At 39.1% G+C, this 20,641-nt stretch overlaps 1 protein-coding gene and 1 long non-coding RNA gene across 4 annotated transcripts in view; one reads left to right on the top strand and one right to left on the bottom strand.

Annotated features, from left to right (window-relative positions):
• The window catches only part of LOC127418192 (uncharacterized), a 364,269-nt gene that overhangs the window by 85,489 nt on the left and 258,139 nt on the right, over positions 1-20,641 (bottom strand). The gene's annotated exons all lie outside the window — the stretch shown is intronic.
• Positions 1-20,641, top strand: part of fam199x (family with sequence similarity 199, X-linked) — a 90,073-nt gene that overhangs the window by 28,576 nt on the left and 40,856 nt on the right. For all 3 annotated transcript variants that reach the window (XM_051658582.1, XM_051658580.1, XM_051658581.1), the window contains exons 2-3: positions 3,251-3,417; positions 17,450-17,669. In XM_051658582.1, coding sequence (XP_051514542.1) covers positions 3,251-3,417; positions 17,450-17,669 — 387 coding nt within the window. The remainder of the gene's footprint in view (positions 1-3,250; positions 3,418-17,449; positions 17,670-20,641) is intronic.

Raw genomic sequence — 20,641 nt, forward strand, 5'->3', positions numbered from 1 at the left:
TTTTATATCCAAGTCCCTCATTTCATCTGGTGTTGATTACTCAATTGGAAACATAATATCCAAATCCAGCATAATTACATTTAATGTATCCCTTTTGCAAAATCCTGAATTCCAACAAATGCTAAAGGCTGAAATCAATGTCTATATGGAGACCAACTGGTCCTCAGTATCCTCTGTGGGCGTGGCTTGGGAATAATTTAAGGCGGTTCTTAGGGGCCGGATCATACAGTATGCCAAAAAATCCAAAGCACAAGGACTCGTGGAATTGGAAGGGAATATTAAAAGTGCCGAAACAGAGCTGAAGTGCCGAATGTCATCTAATGGCCTCAGAGAATTGACCCAATTGAAATACAGATATAATACTATTTTGTCGCGGAAGGTGGAGTTTTGGCTATTCAGGGCAAGACAGTCATACTTTGAGTCAGGGGACAAAGCAGGGAAGCTTTTGGCAGAGAGCGTCTTTTTCTACCATTCCCTCAGTGAAATCTGCTGGTGGTGACATTTTTACCCTGGCCATTGATATTAATAATGCTTTTAAAGAATTCTATCTTGATCTCTATAGTTCCACGTCTTCATCTACTGTTGAAGATATTAGAAATTTTGTGGAACCATTAGAACTCCTTAAACTGACAACTGAGCAAAAAAATTCTCTTTGTTTTGAGATAACCTTGGAGGAGCTTGGTGAGGTAATTAAGGCCTTGCCTACAAGCAAGGCTCCAGGGCCAGGTGGCTTTGCCGCTGAGTTTTTTAGATCTTATGCTACAGAACTGGCTCCACTTTTGTTAGAAGTTTATACGGAATCATTAAAGAATGGAAAGCTTCTGCCAACCATGACGCAAGCCCGGATCAGTCTGATTCCTAAAAAGGACAAACATCCAAGCGAGTGTAAGAGTTACGATCCAATTTCCCTGATCCAGCTAGACGTTAAAATATTGTCAAATTTTGGCTAACTGATTAAGTAAAGTTCTGACATCTCTTATACATATAGATCAGGTGGGGTTTATTTGGGGCCGCAGCTCTTCTTGATAACATTAGGCGTTTCATCAATATCATGTGGTCAGTGGCGAATGATCAGACTCCAGTCGCTGCCATCTCACTTGAAGCAGAAAAGGCGTTTGATATGGTAGAATGGGATTATCTTTTTAAGATTTTGGAAATGTACTGGTTTGGGAGTACGTTTATTGGATGGATTAGATTACTTTATAGACACCCCGTAGCAGCGGTACAAACAAATGGATTAATTTCAGATTATTTTACTCTGGATAGGGGCACCCGGCAGGGTTGCCCTCTTTCCCCAATATTGTTCTGTCTTGCCCTGGAACCATTAGCAGCCGTGATAAGAAAGGAAGATGGTTTTCCAGGGGTGATGGTTGGAAGGGTGGCACATAAGCTTTTGCTTTACACAGATGATATTTTATTATTAGTCTCCGACCCTACTAGATCTATGCCTTGCCTCCACAGTATTATTAATTCCTTTTCTAAGTTCTTGGGATACAGAGTTAATTGGTCTAAATCCGAAGCTTAGGCTTTGACAGCGTACTGCCCAGTAACGGCTTTTCAGCCCGGCGCTTTTCAGTGCAATCAGGGCATTAAGTATTTGGGTATTTTATTCCCATCAAATTTGTGTGATTTAGTTAGTTATTTTTGACCCTTTAATAAAAAGGTTTTGAGCGATGTGGATAGGAAGGCTTCACTACATTTATCTGTCTGGGAAGGTTAATGTTATAAAAATGAATTATATTCCAAAATTCAACTACCTACTACAGTCTCTCCCCATCGAATTCCCCTCTTTTATTTTAAACAATTTGATAGTATAGCTAAATCCTTTATCTGGAATGGTAAACATCCTCGGATGCATTTTAATAAGTTACACATTAGGTCTCCCCAAGATTTTGTTTTACTATTATGCTTTTGTTCTCAGACATTTGGTGCATTGGTCGCTTCCATCTGAGTGTGCCCCGCCCTGGCTCTTTATTGAACATGAGGTCCTTGCCCCTATCTTGCCATTGCAAAGTCTTTCTACCAAGCTGCCCGGAGAAGTAAAGACACATCCCGTTATCTTGCACATGCATTTATTGTGGACAGAAGTTTCCCGCGTGTTCAGTTCGGACATTTACCTGAACGGTGCCACAAGTATTTGGTTAAACCCTAATCTGTGCATTAACAAGTCCCCTTTCTGCTGGACAGAATGGATTGGGAACAGAGTTGCTATGCTGGGTGACCTGTATGAAAATGAGATCCTTTGAAAATATTCTACAGCGATTTGGGATTCCCAGATCTCAATTCTTCAGGTACTTACAGCTGCACCATCTACTTTGTACCACATTTGGGTGTAGTACGCAGCCCCCAAAAGCGGCAGACACTCTTGAGATGGTGCTTGCTGCTTTTGGAAAGGGTCATGATGCTTCAGCGTACTATTCCTGGCTAGTTCAGAGTCTAGGGGATTTTTCTAAAAATCGTTTTTTTCATTTTTTTTTTTTTTTTTTTTCATTTTTTTTTTTTCTTTTGTGTGACCACAGGGATGTTTGTTGAGGGTGGGGTTGGGGATTGGGAGGGGTAATAGTGGGGGTTAAATGTTGATTCTTTGAATATGTTTTGCTTTTCTTTGCCAATGGTGTGAATCAATAAAAAGTGTTAATCAGAGAAATATCACTGTGGCTGACCTGTTTTTAAATAAATAAAACAAGATGTCGTGCAGTCTCATGAACGCACAGAGGAGAGCAATGGTCGGTCAATAGTTTCACTAAAATAATGGATTACATTTCGGCTTGTTTCTCACCAAACCTCATGTGCTTTCATAACAATCGTGATTCTCACGGAATAATTTATTAGACTTCTGAATTATACTTTTGCGTGCTTTTGAAGCTTGAAGAGGTGGTCACAATAAACTACCATTGTATGACATCACTTAGCACAAAATGTTTTCACAGTTTCTCCCTTTGTGTTAAGAAAAAAGAAAGAAATCCAAATGGGGTTATAACAACACGGGTGAGTAAACATTGACTGAATTTTCATTTTGGGGTGAACTATCCCTTTAATTGTAATTGCGAGGTTTGGTGAGAGAAAACAGTATAGTTCTTCCTCTCTTAAAACACTTAAAGGGAGCAGTTCTATGTTTACTAGGATTTATAAACCATCTGCAGTATGATGTCATATGTCATGCAGTCAGTGTGATATGTAGAGCTAGTTGGTAGATTCACAACTATGTGGCATGTATTGTGATGAGATTTTGATCTGATGTGGTTTCCAGATGTCCGAGGACGTCTATGAGAAGTTCCTTGCTCCAGAGGAGCCGTTTCCACTGCTGTCACAGCGAGGAAACTTCAGTGAAGATGCCACACTGGACGTCAGTGACTTTGGTTGTCAGTTGTCATCGTGTCACCGAACAGATCCTTTACATCGCTTTCACAGCAGCAGGTAAGTGACTGCTTATCAGACCAGACATAATTAATGAAATAAATGGTCAAGAGGATCTGACGTTCATCCAAACATTGTAGTAAATTATAACTATTCAGTGTATTTAAGTCTCAGGACTGAATTTGGTTTTTATCATGAAATTTAAAGAATTTAGATAATCTCAAATCACAGCTGAATCACAGATTTGTAGTTCAGACGACTCATGCACAATATTTCAAGACTTCAGAAGTCATATAGACACCAAAATACAGTCAAGGTACAGAATCAATACAATAACATTAATTCTAAAATATATACAGTGTATTTAAATGGTTCTGTATTATCAATACATTTTCAATTGTAAAATAATAGGAAATATCAAACGTAGAGTGTAGAGATGGCTTCCTGACTACTTTGTTGTCTTTACAAGACAGCACAACAGTAAAGTGAAAGTCTGAGATTTCATATAATGCTGAGTTTCCAACTTGTAATTATGAATTTTGATTAAGACATGAAGATTTCTTATATGTCAAGAACATAATAAAACAGAATAATGTGTTAAGCCAAAATGAGGCACTACATTAACTGCATGTAACACACAGTAAACAAGAAAACACTATACAAACCCTTATATCTGTATACACGGTATACTGTACAATGTATGCCGGCAGCCAGACTGTGTGTGCTTATTACAGTGCACATTTATGACAGTTCCATTATATAACTTATGAAATGTGATCACAATAATCATAATTGGACTAGGTAAAACATCATACAGATCACACAATCAAGTCAAGCGTTAGAAAAGTCATAAAATACAAGCATTATTTTCACTCAAAAACTAGTGTTTTTAGCGATCTCCCGTCACTGTGTTAGGATTATTTCAAGGTCAGTGCACCGTGTTACATTGTGTTTAGGTTTGTTTTAATCACAATCCTTTTCTGTATGTAACAATATGCTATTTTTCATATTTTGTTTGTTTCATGAAGTAATAAGCTAAAATGATTGCCCCTAAGTAATGTACATGCATGTTTTTGTCATCTTTTCATTTATTGCTTCATGAAACATGAACAGAATATTGGAAATGGCTTGTCGTTACTTAAAGTAGATGACCTCAATTAAAGGGTTATGGGACCCCCCACTTTCAGCCCAAGTCTTCCTCACACCCTTTTTGAAATATGTAACTTAAATGGGCGTGGACAGCTGTGAGAAGAAGGGAGGGTGGGGCAAGGACGTAATGTCTCATAAATGTATAAATGTAAACATGGATTATAAATGTATAAATATAAATGTATATATATTTACATTATAAATGTATATATTTGAAAATAAATGTCTAATACAAATGTCATAAAAAAACAGGTAAGCAATGTCAGCAGTGCGCAGGGCTCTGATGAGGTTGAGGACTTCTCCCCTCCTGAATCCTCAGGACTAAATGGAGACACGATAGATAGCGGTGCAGGTCCTCTTCCCTATCTATTTGAACCATTAGCCCCTGGCGTGACTCTGGAGGAAACCGATGATGAACCGGAGGCAGTGTGGATGGGAGATGTCGGAATGGTAGCTAGCTAATCAGAAATGAACGCTGTGTTCTAAATCTATAATTAAGGCTCTCGTTAACTCAATTGGCCAACCAACTACACGCAGCCAGAGTTTAGCCCTGTCAGCGTTGCGGGGAAAGCTGTACAACAACGCCGAAATCTTGCATCACTTAAACAATCACTTACGACCCATGACCGTCTCTTTCAACTACTACGTGATCTCACAGTTTGAAGCGTCTGTCAAAAATAATTAAGATAAGCCTCTTCTCATAGGATAGGGACACGCAGTCCCATGAATAATCATGAGACACTGATGCATCATCCAAGTACTATAGTGCTTGAAAACTGTCCTGTGACGTTGCCAATGAAGTTGATTTTAAACCCGGAAGATGAAAGTAGCTCATGAAATCCTAAAATGAACCACTTTTTGCAAAAAAAATTAATTAACAGATGCTAACATTGCCTTCTATGAACTGCAACACAAATATTTCTGTTAACATCTCAGAAAATTTAGTTTAGTGTTTCATGATGCTTTAAAACTAGCACCAAAACAACATAACGTGCAGGTGTTGAAATAATCTGACAAAGCAGCATGAGCTTGGCTTGCAACACCTGGCTTTCACTAGCTACACTCACCGAGCACTTTATTAGGAACACCTCTACACCTACTTATTCATGCGATTATCTAATCAGCCAATCATGTGGCAGCAGTGTAATGCATAAAATTATGCAAATATGGGTCAGGAGCTTCAGTTAATGTTCACATCAACCAGGTCACGTGACGCCATGCAAGAAGCAGACGTGTGAGCGATGAGCTCTGCGCACTTTGCTAAATTTTTTATTATTTTCATGTTATAATCTGGTGAAATTTGATACACCCAGTAACACATTTGCTCTTGAGGCAAAACATGGCAAAGAAGTCAAAATCCTCGGGCTCTGGAGACATTAAAAGACACTTACGTGTTCAGGATATCATGACCTGATCCCCAACAGGCCTACAGACCGGGGACTCGATTTGGATGGCGCGGCGGGAGAGGAGATCCAGTGTCAGTTGTCCAACATGTCGGTGATGTTGACGAAGGTTCTTGCTGACTTGGAGGATCTCGCTGTAATACGTCGATTGTTCGATAATGTTCGAATTGTTGGAATTCCTGAGCATGAGGAGGGCAGAGATATGGTAAAATTCCTAGACGAGCTTTTCCCGAGTCTGCTCGACATAACAGGCCACAAGCTGGAAATCAAGCGAGCTCACGAGTCCCAGCTCACAGATTTGATGAGGGAGACAGGCCCCGATCGATTCTGGCCAGATTTCTGAGATCATCCGATAAAGATCTTGTGTTGCGCCAGGCAAGGAGCAAAGGGAAGCTTTCTTGGAAGAACCATAATATTTTCTTGTTCCCGGACTTTGCGAGTTCGACAAGAGAAACGTGATCTGTTCAAGGAATGTAAGAAACTCTTACATCGACGAAAGATCACTTTTACTCTAATGTTTCCGGCCAAACTGAGAATAGAAACAAAGGTCGGTCGCAAAGTATTTACATGTCCCAATCAGGCAGTATTCTTTTATTGAATCAATGGGTGAGTAAACTGCGTCCGCCGAGTGGCTGGAGCCTGTTTTGTGAATAACACTTTTCCTTAAAGAAACTTTTGCTTTGATGGAAGATTACTTTTGCATTGAAGTTCCCGGCCAGTTTGAGAGTGGATACTACAGATGACTGCAAAATATCTACATGCTCACACAAAGGATGTCTTTTATAAAGTTGACAGATTGTGTAAGTCATGGTATATACGTTTATGTGGCCTCCGAGTGAATTGACTCGACCATCCGGGGAACCGGGATGCTGGTTTTGTTTCTTTTTGTATTGGTTCCGCCTAGCGGCTGGAGCTTGTTCTATTGAATAACACTCCTTTGGAACAGCTGTGGATTAATCTGTTCGTTCTTTGTGCTTATTCCTCATGCTGGCTGTAGTTTGTTTTGTTGAGTATTTTAACTGGACATTGGAATGATTACGTCATCCGCTGAACTCCTAACAGCTGGCTCACGGAACATTTGTTTGACTGTCCTTTGAATCGGAACGGTTTTATATCAGCTGGAAGATCACACCTTTGAGACAGTTCTTTGAATGAATCTACACGTCCTTTGTGTTCATTCTTCCTATTTGCTGGGGTTTATTTTACAAAGTATTTTCTGTTATGTAATTTTGCCTCACAAATTTGTGAGGCAAAATTGAGCAATCCGATGGCAAAGTTGTCATGGGGGCTCGTGGGCGTTCATGGACTTTTTGAGTTTAGAGGGATTGTCGCCGGTTGGCGCTTTCGTGCGTGGGGTTAATGCGCACGTTTTTCTTTTTTCTGTTTGTTTTGCTCGGGGGAGTTTCGGGGTTTGATTGTTTCACTAATGGGGAATGTGGTCTGTATAATTTTGTTTTTGACACACAATTTATTTTTTCTACTATATCAAAATGTCAGATGTTAATATAAATGGGTTTGGGCACCCCATAAAAAGAAGGAAGGTTATTACTTTTCTTAAATGTAAGAAATATGATATAGTGTTTCTTCAAGAAACGCATCTCTCCCTGCAGGAAGCTGAAAAAATTGGGAAGATATGGAGTGTACATGTTTTTTTTTTAGTGCTGGCTCAAGTAAGAGCAAGGGAGTCATTATATTGATTTAATAAACATCTACAATTCAAATGTCTCAAACAGACTAAAGATAAATTAGGGAGAGTCATTATTGTTTTCACTGAAATTCAAGGGCAAAGGTTGATTTTGGCTAATACACACCTAACGCTGATGATCAGGGCTTTTTTATAGATCTTGAAGGGATGCTGCAAGCCGCTGGCACCCCTCATGATATAATATTGGGAGGAGACTTATATCTTTTGATGGACCTTGATCAGAGTGAAGCAAAAGTGTGTAGACCCCATAGAGCAACATTGATGCTTCACAGGATGTGTAAAAAATCTTGGTCTTATGGATATTTGGAGACTTTTGAACCCATCTGTTAGGGACTATAAAAAAATTTTCATCAGTCCATAAGATTTATTCTAGAATAGATTTTTTTTTTTATATATATCCAAATCCCTCATTTCATCTGTTGTTGATTGCTCAATTGGAAACATTTTAGTCTCGGATCACGCTCTGGTGAGTTTAGAGGTGTTGCCATATACAGAGAAAAAAAAAAAAATCATGTAGTTGTGCCTTAATGTGTCCCTTTTGCAAAATCCTGATTTCCAACAAATGATAAAGACTGAAATCAGTGTTTATATGGAGACCAACTGGTCCTCAGTATCCTCTGTGGGCATGGCTTGGGAGGCACTTAAGGCGGTTCTTAGGGGGCGGATCATACAATATGCCTCATTCACCAAAAAATCCAAAGCACAAGAACTTGTGGAGTTGGAAGGAAATATTAAAAGTGCCGAGGCAGAATTGAAGCGCGGTATGTCATCTGATGGCCTCAGAGAATTGACCCGATTGAAATATAGATATAATACTGTTTTGTCACGGAAAATTGAGTTTTGGCTATTCAGGGCAAGACAGTCATACTTTGAGTCGGGGGACAAAGCAGGAAAACTTTTGGCTAGATACATAAAGGAGAGAGAGTCTTTTTCTACCATTCCCTCAGTGAAATCTGCTGTGGTGAAATATTTACCTCGGCCATTGATATTAATAATGCTTTTAAAGAATTCTATTTTGATCTCTATAGTTCCACATCTTCATCCACTGATGAAGATATTAGGAAATTTGTGGAACCATTAGATCTCCCTAAACTGACAACTGAGCAAAAAAAATTCTCTTGATTCTGAGATAACCTTGGAGGAGCTTCAGTGGTAATTAAGGCCTTGCCTACAGGCAAGGCTCTGGGGCCTGATGACTATGCTGCTGAGTTTTTCAAATCTTATGCTACAGAACTGGCTCCACTTTTGTTAGAAGTTTATACGGAATCATTAAAGAACGGAAAGCTTCCTCCAACCATGACACAAGCTCGGATCAGTCTGATTCTTAAAAAGCACAAAGATCCAAGCAAGTGTAAAAATGACCACCCAATTTCCCTGATCCAGTTAGATGTAAAAATGTTGTCCAAAATTCTGGCTAATTGATTAAGTAACGTTATGACATCACTTATACATATAGATCAGGTGGGGTTTATTCGAGGCCATAGCTCTTCTGATAATATTAGGCGTCTCATCAATATTACGTGGTTAATAGCGAATAATCAATTTCCGGTCGCTGCCATCTCTCTTGACGCCAAAAAGGCGTTTGATATGGTAGAATGGGATTATCTTTTTAAGATTTTGGAAAGGTATGGGTTCGGGAGTACATTTATTGGTTGGATTAAGTTACTTTATAGACACCCTGTAGCAGCGGTACAAACAAACGGGTTAATTTCAGATTATTTTACTCTGGATAGGGGCACTCGGCAGGGTTGCCCTCTTTCCCCTTTATTGTTCAGACTTGCCCTGGAACCATTAGCAGCCGCGATAAGAAAGGAGGATGACTTTCCAGGGGTGGTTGCGGGAGGTGTGGCACATAAGCTTCTGCTTTACGCAGATGATATTTTATTATTCGTCTCCGACCCTACTAGATCTATGCCTTGCCTCCACAGAATTATTAACTCCTTTTCCAAATTCTCAGGATACAAAGTCAATTGGTCTAAATCCGAAGCTTTGGCTTTTGACAGCGTGCTGTCCAGTAACGGCCTTCCAGCCGGTTGCCTTCCAGTGGCCCAAACAGGGAATTAAGTATTTGGGAATTTTATTCCCAGCAAATTTGTCTTATTTATTCAGAGTTAATTTTGATCCCTTAATAAAAAGGTTTTCGAATTATGTGGACAGGTGGGCTTCTTTACACTTATCGATGATTGGGAAGGTTAATGTTATTAAAATGAGTTGTATTCCAAAATTCATCTACCTGCTACATTCTCTCCCTGATTGGATTGTGAGGGGGGGTTAATAAACTTGGTGACCTATATGAGAGTGGAGTATTGAGATCTTTTGAAAATTTGATTCAACATTTTGGGATTCCCAGATCTCAATTTTATAAGTATTTACAGCTGCGCCACCTGCTCTGCTCTTTTTTTGGGAGTAGCATACACCCCCCCCTAGAGCGGCAGATACTCTGGAAGTGGTGATTACTGCTTTTGGGAAGGGTCATGAGGCATCAGTGTATTACTCCATTAATTCAGAGTCTGGGGGATGGAGCTTTAAATTCTCTCAAAAGATTATGGGAGGAAGATTTAAATTTGTTATTGGAGGAGGGAGTGTGGGCTAGGATTCTAAAAAACATCCAAGTCTGCATCTAGAGATGCAAGGGTTCGCCTTATGCAATTTAAGATTTTATATAGATTTTTTTGGACCCCCTCTAGATTGTATAGGCTTGGTCTTAAGGACACACCCATCTGCTAGCGATGCCATTCTGAAGATGGAGACACCATCCATGTTTTTTGGGGGTGCCTTAAGATCAAAGGATTTTGGATCAAATTTTTCAGCTTCCTGCGGGGAAAAATGTGTTTCTTGAAGAAACACAATATCATATTTCTTTCGTTTAAGAAAAGAAATAACGTTCTTTTTTATGGGGTGCCCCAACCTATTCACATTCCATGTGGAAAGAGACAACTTATTCATATTAACATTTGACATTGATATAATAAAAATAAAATAAATTGTGTGTCAAAAACAAGATTACACAGACCACATTCCCCATTAATGCAACAATCAAACCCTGAACTTCCCCCCCTGATCAAAACAAACAGAAAAAAGAAAAACGTGCGCATTAACCCCGCGCACGACAGCGCCAACCAGCGTCGATCCCTTAAAACTCAAAGAGTCCATGTACGCCTACGAGAGCCCCCGCAACAACTTTGCCGACGGATTGCTCAAGTCCGGTGCTTCTATACAAATTTTGTAAGGCAAAATTACATAACAGAAAATACTTTGTAAAACATACCCCAGCAAACAGGCAGAATAACAGAAAAAACATGCAGACTCATTCACAGAACCGTCTCGAAGGTGTGTTCCTCCACAAAATAAACTCCAGCTGATATAAAGCCATTCAGTTTCCTCGGACAGACAAGCAATTGTTCAGTGAGCCTGCTGTTATGAGTTCTGCGGATGACATAATCATTCCAATGTCCCGTAAAAATACTCAACAAAACAGACTCCAGCCAGCAGGAGGAATAAGCATAAAGTACAAACAGATTTATCCACAGCTGTTCCAAAGGATTGATATTCAACAGAACAAGCTCCAGCCGCTAGGTGGAGCCAGCACAAAAAACAAAACCGGCATCCCGGTTCCTCGGATGATCAAGAGCCAAACTAACTCGGAGGCCGCAAAAAAAATAAATAAATAAATAAAAAATACACCATATCTTACTCAGCCCATCAACTTTATAAAAGACGTCCTTTATGTGAGCATGTAGATATTTCTTTGGTCATCCAAAGTGTCCATTCTCGATCTGTCTGGAAACTTCAGTGTAAAAAAGATCTTCCGTCAATGCAAAAGTTTCTTGGAGTCATGCCACAAAACAAACTCTAGCCGATAGGCGGAGCCAGCGCAAAAAGAAACAAAAATGGCACCCAGCTTCCTCAGATAATAGAGTCACTGAACCACGAGTCAGTCCATTAATATAAGAAACATCAAATGGCTTACTTCAATGTATTTATGAAAGAGAGTGCCTGTTTTGGACATGTAAATACTTTGCGACCATTCTTCGTTTCTATTCTCAGTTTAGCCGGGAACATAATTGCAAAAGTGATCTTCTGATGGTGTAAGAGTTTCTTACATTCCTTGAACCGATCGCGTTTCTCTCGTCGAATTCGCAAAGTCCAGGAACAAGAAAATATTATGGTTCTTCCAAGAAAGCTTTCCTTTGCTCCTCGCCTGGCGCAACACCAGATCTTTATTGGATGATCTCAGAAATTTGGCCAAAATCGATCGGGGCCTATCTCCCTCAGCAGATCTGCGAGCCGGGACTCTGTGACCTTGCTCGATTTCCAGCTTGTGGCCTGTTATGTCGAGCAGACTCTGGAAAAACTCGTCCAGGAATTTCACCATATCTCTGCCCTCTTCATGCTCAGGAATTCCAACAATTCGTATGTTATTCCTTCGGCTCATATTTTCAAAATAATCCAGTTTTTCCGAAATTAATTCCAAGTCTGTTTTGAACGCGGACGGATTAGCGGATAATTCTCTTTCCGATGACTCAAGATAATCGATTCGTTTTTCAACTTCTGTCACTCTTGTAAACAACTCAGAGAATTTTGTTTCCATCACCATAATCGATCGACGTATTAGAGCGAGATCCTCCAAGTCAGCGACAACCTTCGTCAGCTTACCGACATGTTGGACAGTTGACGCTGAATTTCATCTACCGACGTGCCGTCCAAATCGAGTCGCAGTCCCGCCAGAGGCCTCAGCTTGAACACTTAAGTGTCTTTTAATGTCTCCAGAGTCTGAGGATTTTGACTTCTTTGCCATGTTTACCTCATAGAGCAAGTATGTAATTGGGTGTATCGAATTTCACCAGATTATAACATGAAAATAATTAAAAAACTAGCAAAGTTCGCAGAGCTCGTGTCTCACACGTCTGCTTCTCGCATGGCGTCCCCGGAAACCCAAGTCCAGGGAAAAGTTTAACCGAAATCAGAGTTGACATTGTTAAATGCAATGCCAATGCCATTTCACGGCTGAACTAAAGCAATGGTGATATCATGATCACGACAGATCCTGACCCACTGCAGCCAAATAAGGTAAATTTTCCTCTGTGCGTGCACTCACTAGACACAACACGTTGTAAAATATGAGGCTGAATCCAGCTTCTTAATCGGTAGCTTCTTAATCGGCAGCTTCTTATTCAGTAAAAGGATTGCGGTCCTCAGGTTTTTCTTTGCCACTACATAACTCAAGCTATTTACTCACCAATGGCTAATAAAATACATATTGGTTGCATATATATATATATATATATATATATATATATATATATATATATATATATATATATATATATATACAGTTGTGCTCAAAAGTTTGCATACCCTGGCAGAAATTGTGAAATTTTGGCATTGATTTTGAAAATATGACTGATCATGCAAAAAAACTGTCTTTTATTTAAGGATAGTGATCATATGAAGCCATTTATTATCACATAGTTGTTTGGCTCCTTTTTAAATCATAATGATAACAGAAATCACCCAAATGGCCCTGATCAAAAGTTTATATACCCTTGAATGTTTGGCCTTGTTACAGACACACAAGGTGACACACACAGGTTTAAATGGCAATTAAAGGTTAATTTCCCACACCTGTGGCTTTTTAAATTGCAATTAGTGCCTGTGTATAAATAGTCGATGAGTTTGTTAGCTCTCACGTGGATGCACTGAGCAGGCTAGATACTGAGCCATGGGGAGCAGAAAAAAACTGTCAAAAGACCTGTGTAACAAGGTAATGGAACTTTATAAAGATGGAAAAGGATATAAAAAGATATCCAAAGCCTTGAAAATTCAGGGATCTCTTGATACCAAGCCAAGGTCAGGTAGACCGTGAAAGATTTCAGCCACAACTGCCAGAAGAATTGTTCGGGATACAAAGAAAAACCCACAGGTAAACTCAGGAGAAATACAGGCTGCTTTGGAAAAAGACGGTGTGATTGTTTCAAGGAGCACAATATGACGATACTTGAACAAAAATGAACTGCATGGTCAAGTTGCCAGAAAGAAGCCTTTACTGTGCCAATGCCACAAAAAAGCCCGGTTACAATATGCCCGACAACACCTTGACACGCCTCACAGCTTCTGGCACACTGTAATTTGGAGCGACAAGACCAAAATAGAGCTTTATGGTCACAACCATAAGCGCTATGTTTGGAGAGGGGTCAACAAGGCCTATAGTGAAAAGAATACCATCCCCACTGTGAAGCATGGTGGTGGCTCACTAATGTTATGGGGGTGTGTGAGCTCTAAAGGCACGGAGAATCTTGTGAAAATTTATGGCAAGATGAATGCAGCATGTTATCAGAAAATGCTGGCAGACAGTTTGCATTCTTCTGCATGAAAGCTGTGCATGGGACACCCTTGGACTTTCCAGCACGACAATGACCCTAAGCACAAGGCCAAGTTGACCCTCCAGTGGTTACAGCAGAAAAAGGTGAAGGTTCTGGAGTGGTCATCACAGTCCCCTGACCTTAATATCATCGAGCCACTCTGGAGAGATCTCAAAGGTGCGGTTCATGCAAGACGACCAAAGACTTTGCATGACCTGGAGGCATTTTGCCAAGACGAATGGGCAGCTATACCACCTGCAAGAATTTGGGGCCTCATAGACAACTATTACAAAAGACTGCATGCTGTCATTGATGCTAAAGGGGGCAATACACAGTATTAAGAACTAACGTTATGCAGACTTTTGAACAGGAGTCATTTCATTTTTTTCTTTGTTGCCATGTTTTGTTTTATGATTGTGCCATTCTGTTATAACCTACAGTTGAATATGAATCCCATAAGAAATAAAAGAAATGTGTTTTCTTTAAAAATGGTACATATATTACCAATTCTCCAAAGGTATGCAAACTTTTGAGCACAAATATATATATATATATATATATATATATATATATATATATATATATATATATTGCAAGGGATTTCCTCGCTATGTAGAGGGATGCTGCAGAACACAAACGTAGATTTTAAAAATAATATTTCAGCTCTGCAGGTCCATACAATGCAAGTGAATGGGTGCCAAATTTTTGAAGCTCCAAAATGCACATAATCACAGCATAAAAGTCATCCATAAGACTCCAGTGATTAAATCCATATCTTCTGAAGCAGTATGCTAGGTGTGGGTAAGAAACAGATCAATATTAAAGTGTTTTTTTACCATAAATTCTCCTCCCTGCCCAGTAGGTGGCGATATGCATGAAGAATGCATTTGAACTTAAATATTTAACTGTTTCTCACACACAACTATCATATCACTTCAGATGATACAGAATTATCCACTGGAGTCTTATGGATTACTTTTATGTTGTGTTTATGTGCATTTTGGAGCTTAGTTAGCAAAGTTCTGGCTACCATTCACTTGCATTGTATGGACCTACAGATCTGAAATATTCTTCTAAAAATCTGTGTTCAGCAAAATAAAGTCATACACATCTGGGATGGCATGAGTGTGAGTAAATGATGAGAGAATTTTCATTTTTGGGTGAACTATCCCTTTAAGGCCCTTTTACATAGCCCTCTACATTGCGAGTAAATCACTCGCATATGCGACTAAGTACTGCACTATGCAACTAAAATATGTCCGTTATTAGCCACTTGCCAGAGATTGAGTTGCGTAGAGTCGAAGAAGAACTTAAGCACCGCAATCTTTTTACTGAATATGAAACTGGCGATTAAAAAGATGAATTAAGCCTCGTCTTTCATTGCATGCTGTCTCATGAGCACGTACTCTGATGGAAATTTTCTGTGGTGGCTGCAGTGAGTCCTGAGATGTTGTGGATCGTGGTGTCACTATCGCTTTAGTTGAGCCGTGAAATGCCATTGTGACGTTTACATTGTATTTAACGATGTCAACTCTGATTTTTCTTAAACGTTTTAAACCGTTTTCAGAACTTTCTCCGGCTAGAAACCAGTGTAATGCACATGTTGGACGTCTGTTAAAAGGTAAAACATAAGTGTAGCAAAACTTAAGAGCTGCTAGATTTTAATTTTACAATGTGTACAATAAGTCATACACATTGTGGAAGTAAGTTTCCTTTTGATTCGTTCCCTGTATTGTGTTTCCAAAGACGAGACCCAGGCGCTCCATTTTCATTTCACATTTCTTTTTCTATTCTTTGTTATTTACAGTCAGTTGGTGATCAAAAAGATAAAAAGAAAAATTAATTAATTATTACCGAGATAACCTCCACGTTTTTACCATAGGAGAGAGTGTAACGGTCAACTAGCGTGTTACGAAATTAAGTCAATGTTTGCGGATACCATACAAATGAATGGGGAGAGCCGTAAACCGATACCTAAATTACCTGTCGCAAAATGTTCTTTGTCTTCTCTTTATTAAACTCCACAAACAGTTCATTCCAAATGGATTGTTTAGTGTATAACATGTTGAAGATTAGTGGACAGATGGTCAATTCATTATGTGATGGGCTGTTTCCTCACAAAAGCAGTTTATTCAGCACACTCAAGCATCTCCTCCATAGACATCCATAAAAAAACCAGTGTACCACCATAGAATGTCTATGGGACAGCCGTGTTATGCTATTTTAAGTACAGACAAACAAACATGTAACAAAATATAGTTAGTTTAATAAATGTGCAAATACATAAATATTTTAAGGTACAATCATACATTATGAAATGTTTATTACTTCAGAAAACACTAAATATGGATGTAAAAACAGGCTCTTGCCGCATCTATGCTAGTTTTGGAATTATTATTATTTTTTATTTTATTTCTTTTGCATAAGATATAGTAGCTATTAATGGGATGGTTCACCCAAAACATTAAAATTCTCTCATTATTTACTCACCCTCATGCCATCTCAGATGTGTATGACTTTCTTCAGCAGAACAAATTTGAAGAAAAATATCTTAGCTCGGGGGGCCTGGGTAGCTCAGCGAGTAAAGATGCTGACTACCACCCCTGGAGTCGCGAGTTCGAATCCAGGGCATGCTGAGTGACTCCAGCCAGGTCTCCTAAGCAACCAAATTGGCCCGGTTGCTAGGGAGGGTAGAGTCACATGGGGTAACCTCCTCGTGGTCGCTATTAATGTGGTTTGCTCTTGGTGGAGCGCATGGCGAGTTGTGTGTGGATGCCATGGAGAATAGCGTGAAGCCTCCACACACGCTATGTCTCCACGGTGACACGCTCAACAAGCCACGTTGTCAGATGCACGGACTGACGGTCTCAGATGTGGAGGCAACTGAGATTCGTCCTCCGCCACCCGGATTGAGGTGAGTCACTACACCACGAGGACTTGGAGCGCTTTGGGAATTTCCAAATTTGGGAGAAAGGGGGAGAATAAAAAAAATTAAAATAAAAATAGCTCAGTAGGTCCTTAAAATGCAAGTGGATGGTGATCAGACATTTGAAGCTCCAAAAATCACTGATAGTCAGCATAAATGTCATCCATACGACTCAAGTACTCAGTACTCAAGATTGAAAAAATATATTTCTTTTTATTGAATATTGATGGAGCAACATAATGTGCGTGAATAGAAATAATAACACAAGGTTGTTTTTATTAAATTATTTTTATAAAAAAGGTGGTGAGGGTTGTAAAAGACCCATACACTTGGGGTAAAAGGCCCCCAGGGGGCTATTGTGATCTAGTGTAGATGTAGGGACAATTGTTTTAGGGTGTTGCTTTTTTCTTTTTTTGAGTAACAAATGAAGATCATGTTAATTCAAAATCACCACTTTAGAAAAGGGTTAACCAGCCACTTCATTTCAAACATATTTATAAATAGAAAAACAAATGGGACATTTAAGTTGAAAGTCTGGTGTTTGCAGGTGGAACTTGACATCGTGTGGCACCAGTGTGGCGAGTTCTGAGTGCAGTGAGGAGCTCTTCTCCTCTGTGTCTGTAGGAGATCAGGACGATTGCTACTCCCTCCTGGAAGATCAGGAGCTCACCTCCTTTGACCTGTTTCCAGAGGGCAGCGTCTGCAGCGATGTCTCCTCCTCCATCAGCACATACTGGGATTGGTCAGACAGTGAATTTGAGTGGCAGGTGGGACTGATACTGTGGTTTTGAAGCTTTTGTCCTGCTGTCCACTGTTTTTGTTGAGGATCTATGTAAATATTTTGTTTTTTTTACAGTTGAAAATCTGTTCTACCTTACAAAGCCAAAATGTAGCAACTTTACCTGAAAACACTGAAACTGAGAAAAATGACAAAAGTGATTGTTCACACAAATGTGGATTAAAAAAAATATTCTCTCTGTTTTCACTGAATCTGAGCATAGTTGAGCCAAACCTGTCTGTCACAGGACAAATCATAGTCTAAAGGCCAAAGTACAATTTGGTTGTCTGCATTGCTAATCAGAATGCACACAATATGTGTGACGCAAATTTCATGGTCATCACAGTCTGCACGGACTGTCCGCATGCACATCGTTGAGCATGTTTGTATTCGCTTGCATTCAAAACAGAATACTTTGAAAGGCAACGCAGTCGACTGGGCACAATCTGATCTGGAACCCAGAAAAAAACGAAGTATACCCAGGCCTAATGGACCAGGGCCCATATTCACAAAGATTTATATCTTACCGCTAGGAGTTCTCCAAATAGTTAAGAGTTTTTGCTCAAAACCTATTCACAAAACTGCTTAGAACAAGTTATACTAAAGAAGTCTTAACGTAAAAGTAAGCCGGAGTTGACCTTGTTGCCCTGGATGACTTCACGTTTTATAAGCGTGCTCTTTTAAATCGCCCAAAGTGATTGGTAGACAGGGAAGCACAATTTGTCATCAAATTCCTCACAGACAGATAGCGGGAGATATATACAAGTAGATGGGTAAGTTGGTAGGTAGGTAGATTGGTTGGTTTTTTTTGGTTGACAAACACTTCTTCATCCTTGTGATGGTGCAATCAATCAATTTATTTATAAAGAACAACAACAATAGTTGACCACTGTGTTGTACAACACAACATGATATTCAGAAATGTAAACATGTACAATACAATATACACTCTAAGGTTGATTATAAGCCAGGTCGAAGAAATGAGTCTTTAGCTTTGATTTAAATTCAACTATTGTGGAAACAGATCTAAGGAACTCAGGATGACTTTTCCACAGCTTTGGACCAGCTACCACAAAGGTACAGTCTCCCCTCATCTTTAGTCTTTACCTGGGAATCGTCAACTCTCTAATCAGATGACCTTAGACATCTAACAGGTTTATTTATACACAATAGGTCAGAAAGATAAGCAGGTGCCATTCCATTTAAAGACTTAAAACAAAAATAAAGTTTTAAAATCAGTTCTGTAATGGGTTGGTAGCCAGTGCAGAGAAGTTAAAACAGGAGTAATATGTTCATTTATGTTCTAGTGGCTGCTTTCTGGACCATTTGCAATCGAGCAACGTATGATTGGCTTATTCCTATATAAAGAGAGTTACAGTAGTCAAGTAGAGATGAAATAAAAGCATGAATAACTCTCTCAAACTCTGTAAATGAAAGAAAAGGCTTACCCTTAGCCAAAAGTCTTAAACAGAAAAAGCTCGACATGACTACTGCATTTATTTGATTGTCAAACTTCAGTGCAGAGTCAAATACAACACCTAAATTTTACACAGAGGGTTTTACATAGGCTGCCAAATTAACAAGTTTGAGATTGATACTGCCAGAAATACCTGAAAGCCCAAACAATGATCTCAGTCCAAGATTTGATATCAGACAAGCAGGCAAATAATGATTCTAAGTAATTATTTTGTCATTGTTACAACTGCAGATACATTTTAGTGCTGTCTGCATAGCAGTGAAAAGACAGTCTTTTTCTTAAAAATAGATCCCAAAAGAAGTATGAATGGTAGAGGAAGAGGAGCTAAAGAAGATGAAATACCATTGTTGGAGACTGACCAACTTCTATCACTCAAATAAGATCAGATGGGTCATAAGTTGAAGGTTCAATATGCTATCTAATGTCCACTATTTTGTCCATGAAAAACCTGATGAAACTTTAACAAATTGTAGTTAATGCAGCAAGATTGACAGTAGCAGAAGGGTTAATAACAGAATTTATAGTGATGAAGAGAGTCCTGGATCTTTGACTATATTTAGCGATAATGTCAGAGAAATCTTAGCTGCTTTCACTGCTTTCTGATATGTACCTCATAAACAGTGAACCTCATAAAATTTCAAAAGACACTTGTAGCTTGTCATGTAACGTTCTGCTCTCTACAAACTCGTCTTAGTGACTGGGTGTTGTTATTTAGCCAAGTCTCAGACTTGGGTCTATGATATTTAGCCCTCAATGAAGTTACAGAGTCTAAAATGTCAGTGCAAATAGAGTTACAACTTGAGGTTCTCCTCTGCATTTAAATTGTTGGTAAATTCAATTAGCCTTTTTCACAAGAATCGGAAACTACATCACCACAGGGTAAAACTACTTCCGCTACATATTTGTAGCTATTGCTTTAGTTTGCATTTGCCTCTAATTATGCTTCTAACCTCTTCTGTATGGTCTTTTTTCCAACAAGTCACAACATAATATACACAGAAATGATTTATAATTTTTTCCCAACTGATTCGGCTATTCAGGCCGAAGTCTCTTTTGAGTTTATGTGCTCAAATGCAGCACTGCGATGGTTTCTTTGCCAGCTCCCGTCTCAGCAGGAATATTAATTAATATTAAAATATTAATTTCCCTTCTCTCTTCACCGTATCACGGGAAATACATTTCAAAATGCTATATATATACTCCCAGCACGGATGCAAAAATACAAATAAAATTCGATGTCTATCTAAATCTCGTATGAAACTCCCCAAAAAATGTAATGCAGTTTTTAAAAGTATAAATAATCAAAATTAGTAATGTAACCAAGTCATCTTGTCCCAGTTAAAATGTATTTACCTATTTTCATAAATTATATTCAACTTCTATTAACCCCGCCAACCCAGTAAAAGATCGAACAGCAATAAGGATCTGTGCAATAAACAATGTATTTAATACTAATTATAACAACAACGTGTACGTAATGGCGT

The sequence above is a fragment of the Myxocyprinus asiaticus genome, chromosome 27 (assembly GCF_019703515.2).
Source record: "Myxocyprinus asiaticus isolate MX2 ecotype Aquarium Trade chromosome 27, UBuf_Myxa_2, whole genome shotgun sequence".
NCBI lineage: Eukaryota > Metazoa > Chordata > Actinopteri > Cypriniformes > Catostomidae > Myxocyprinus > Myxocyprinus asiaticus.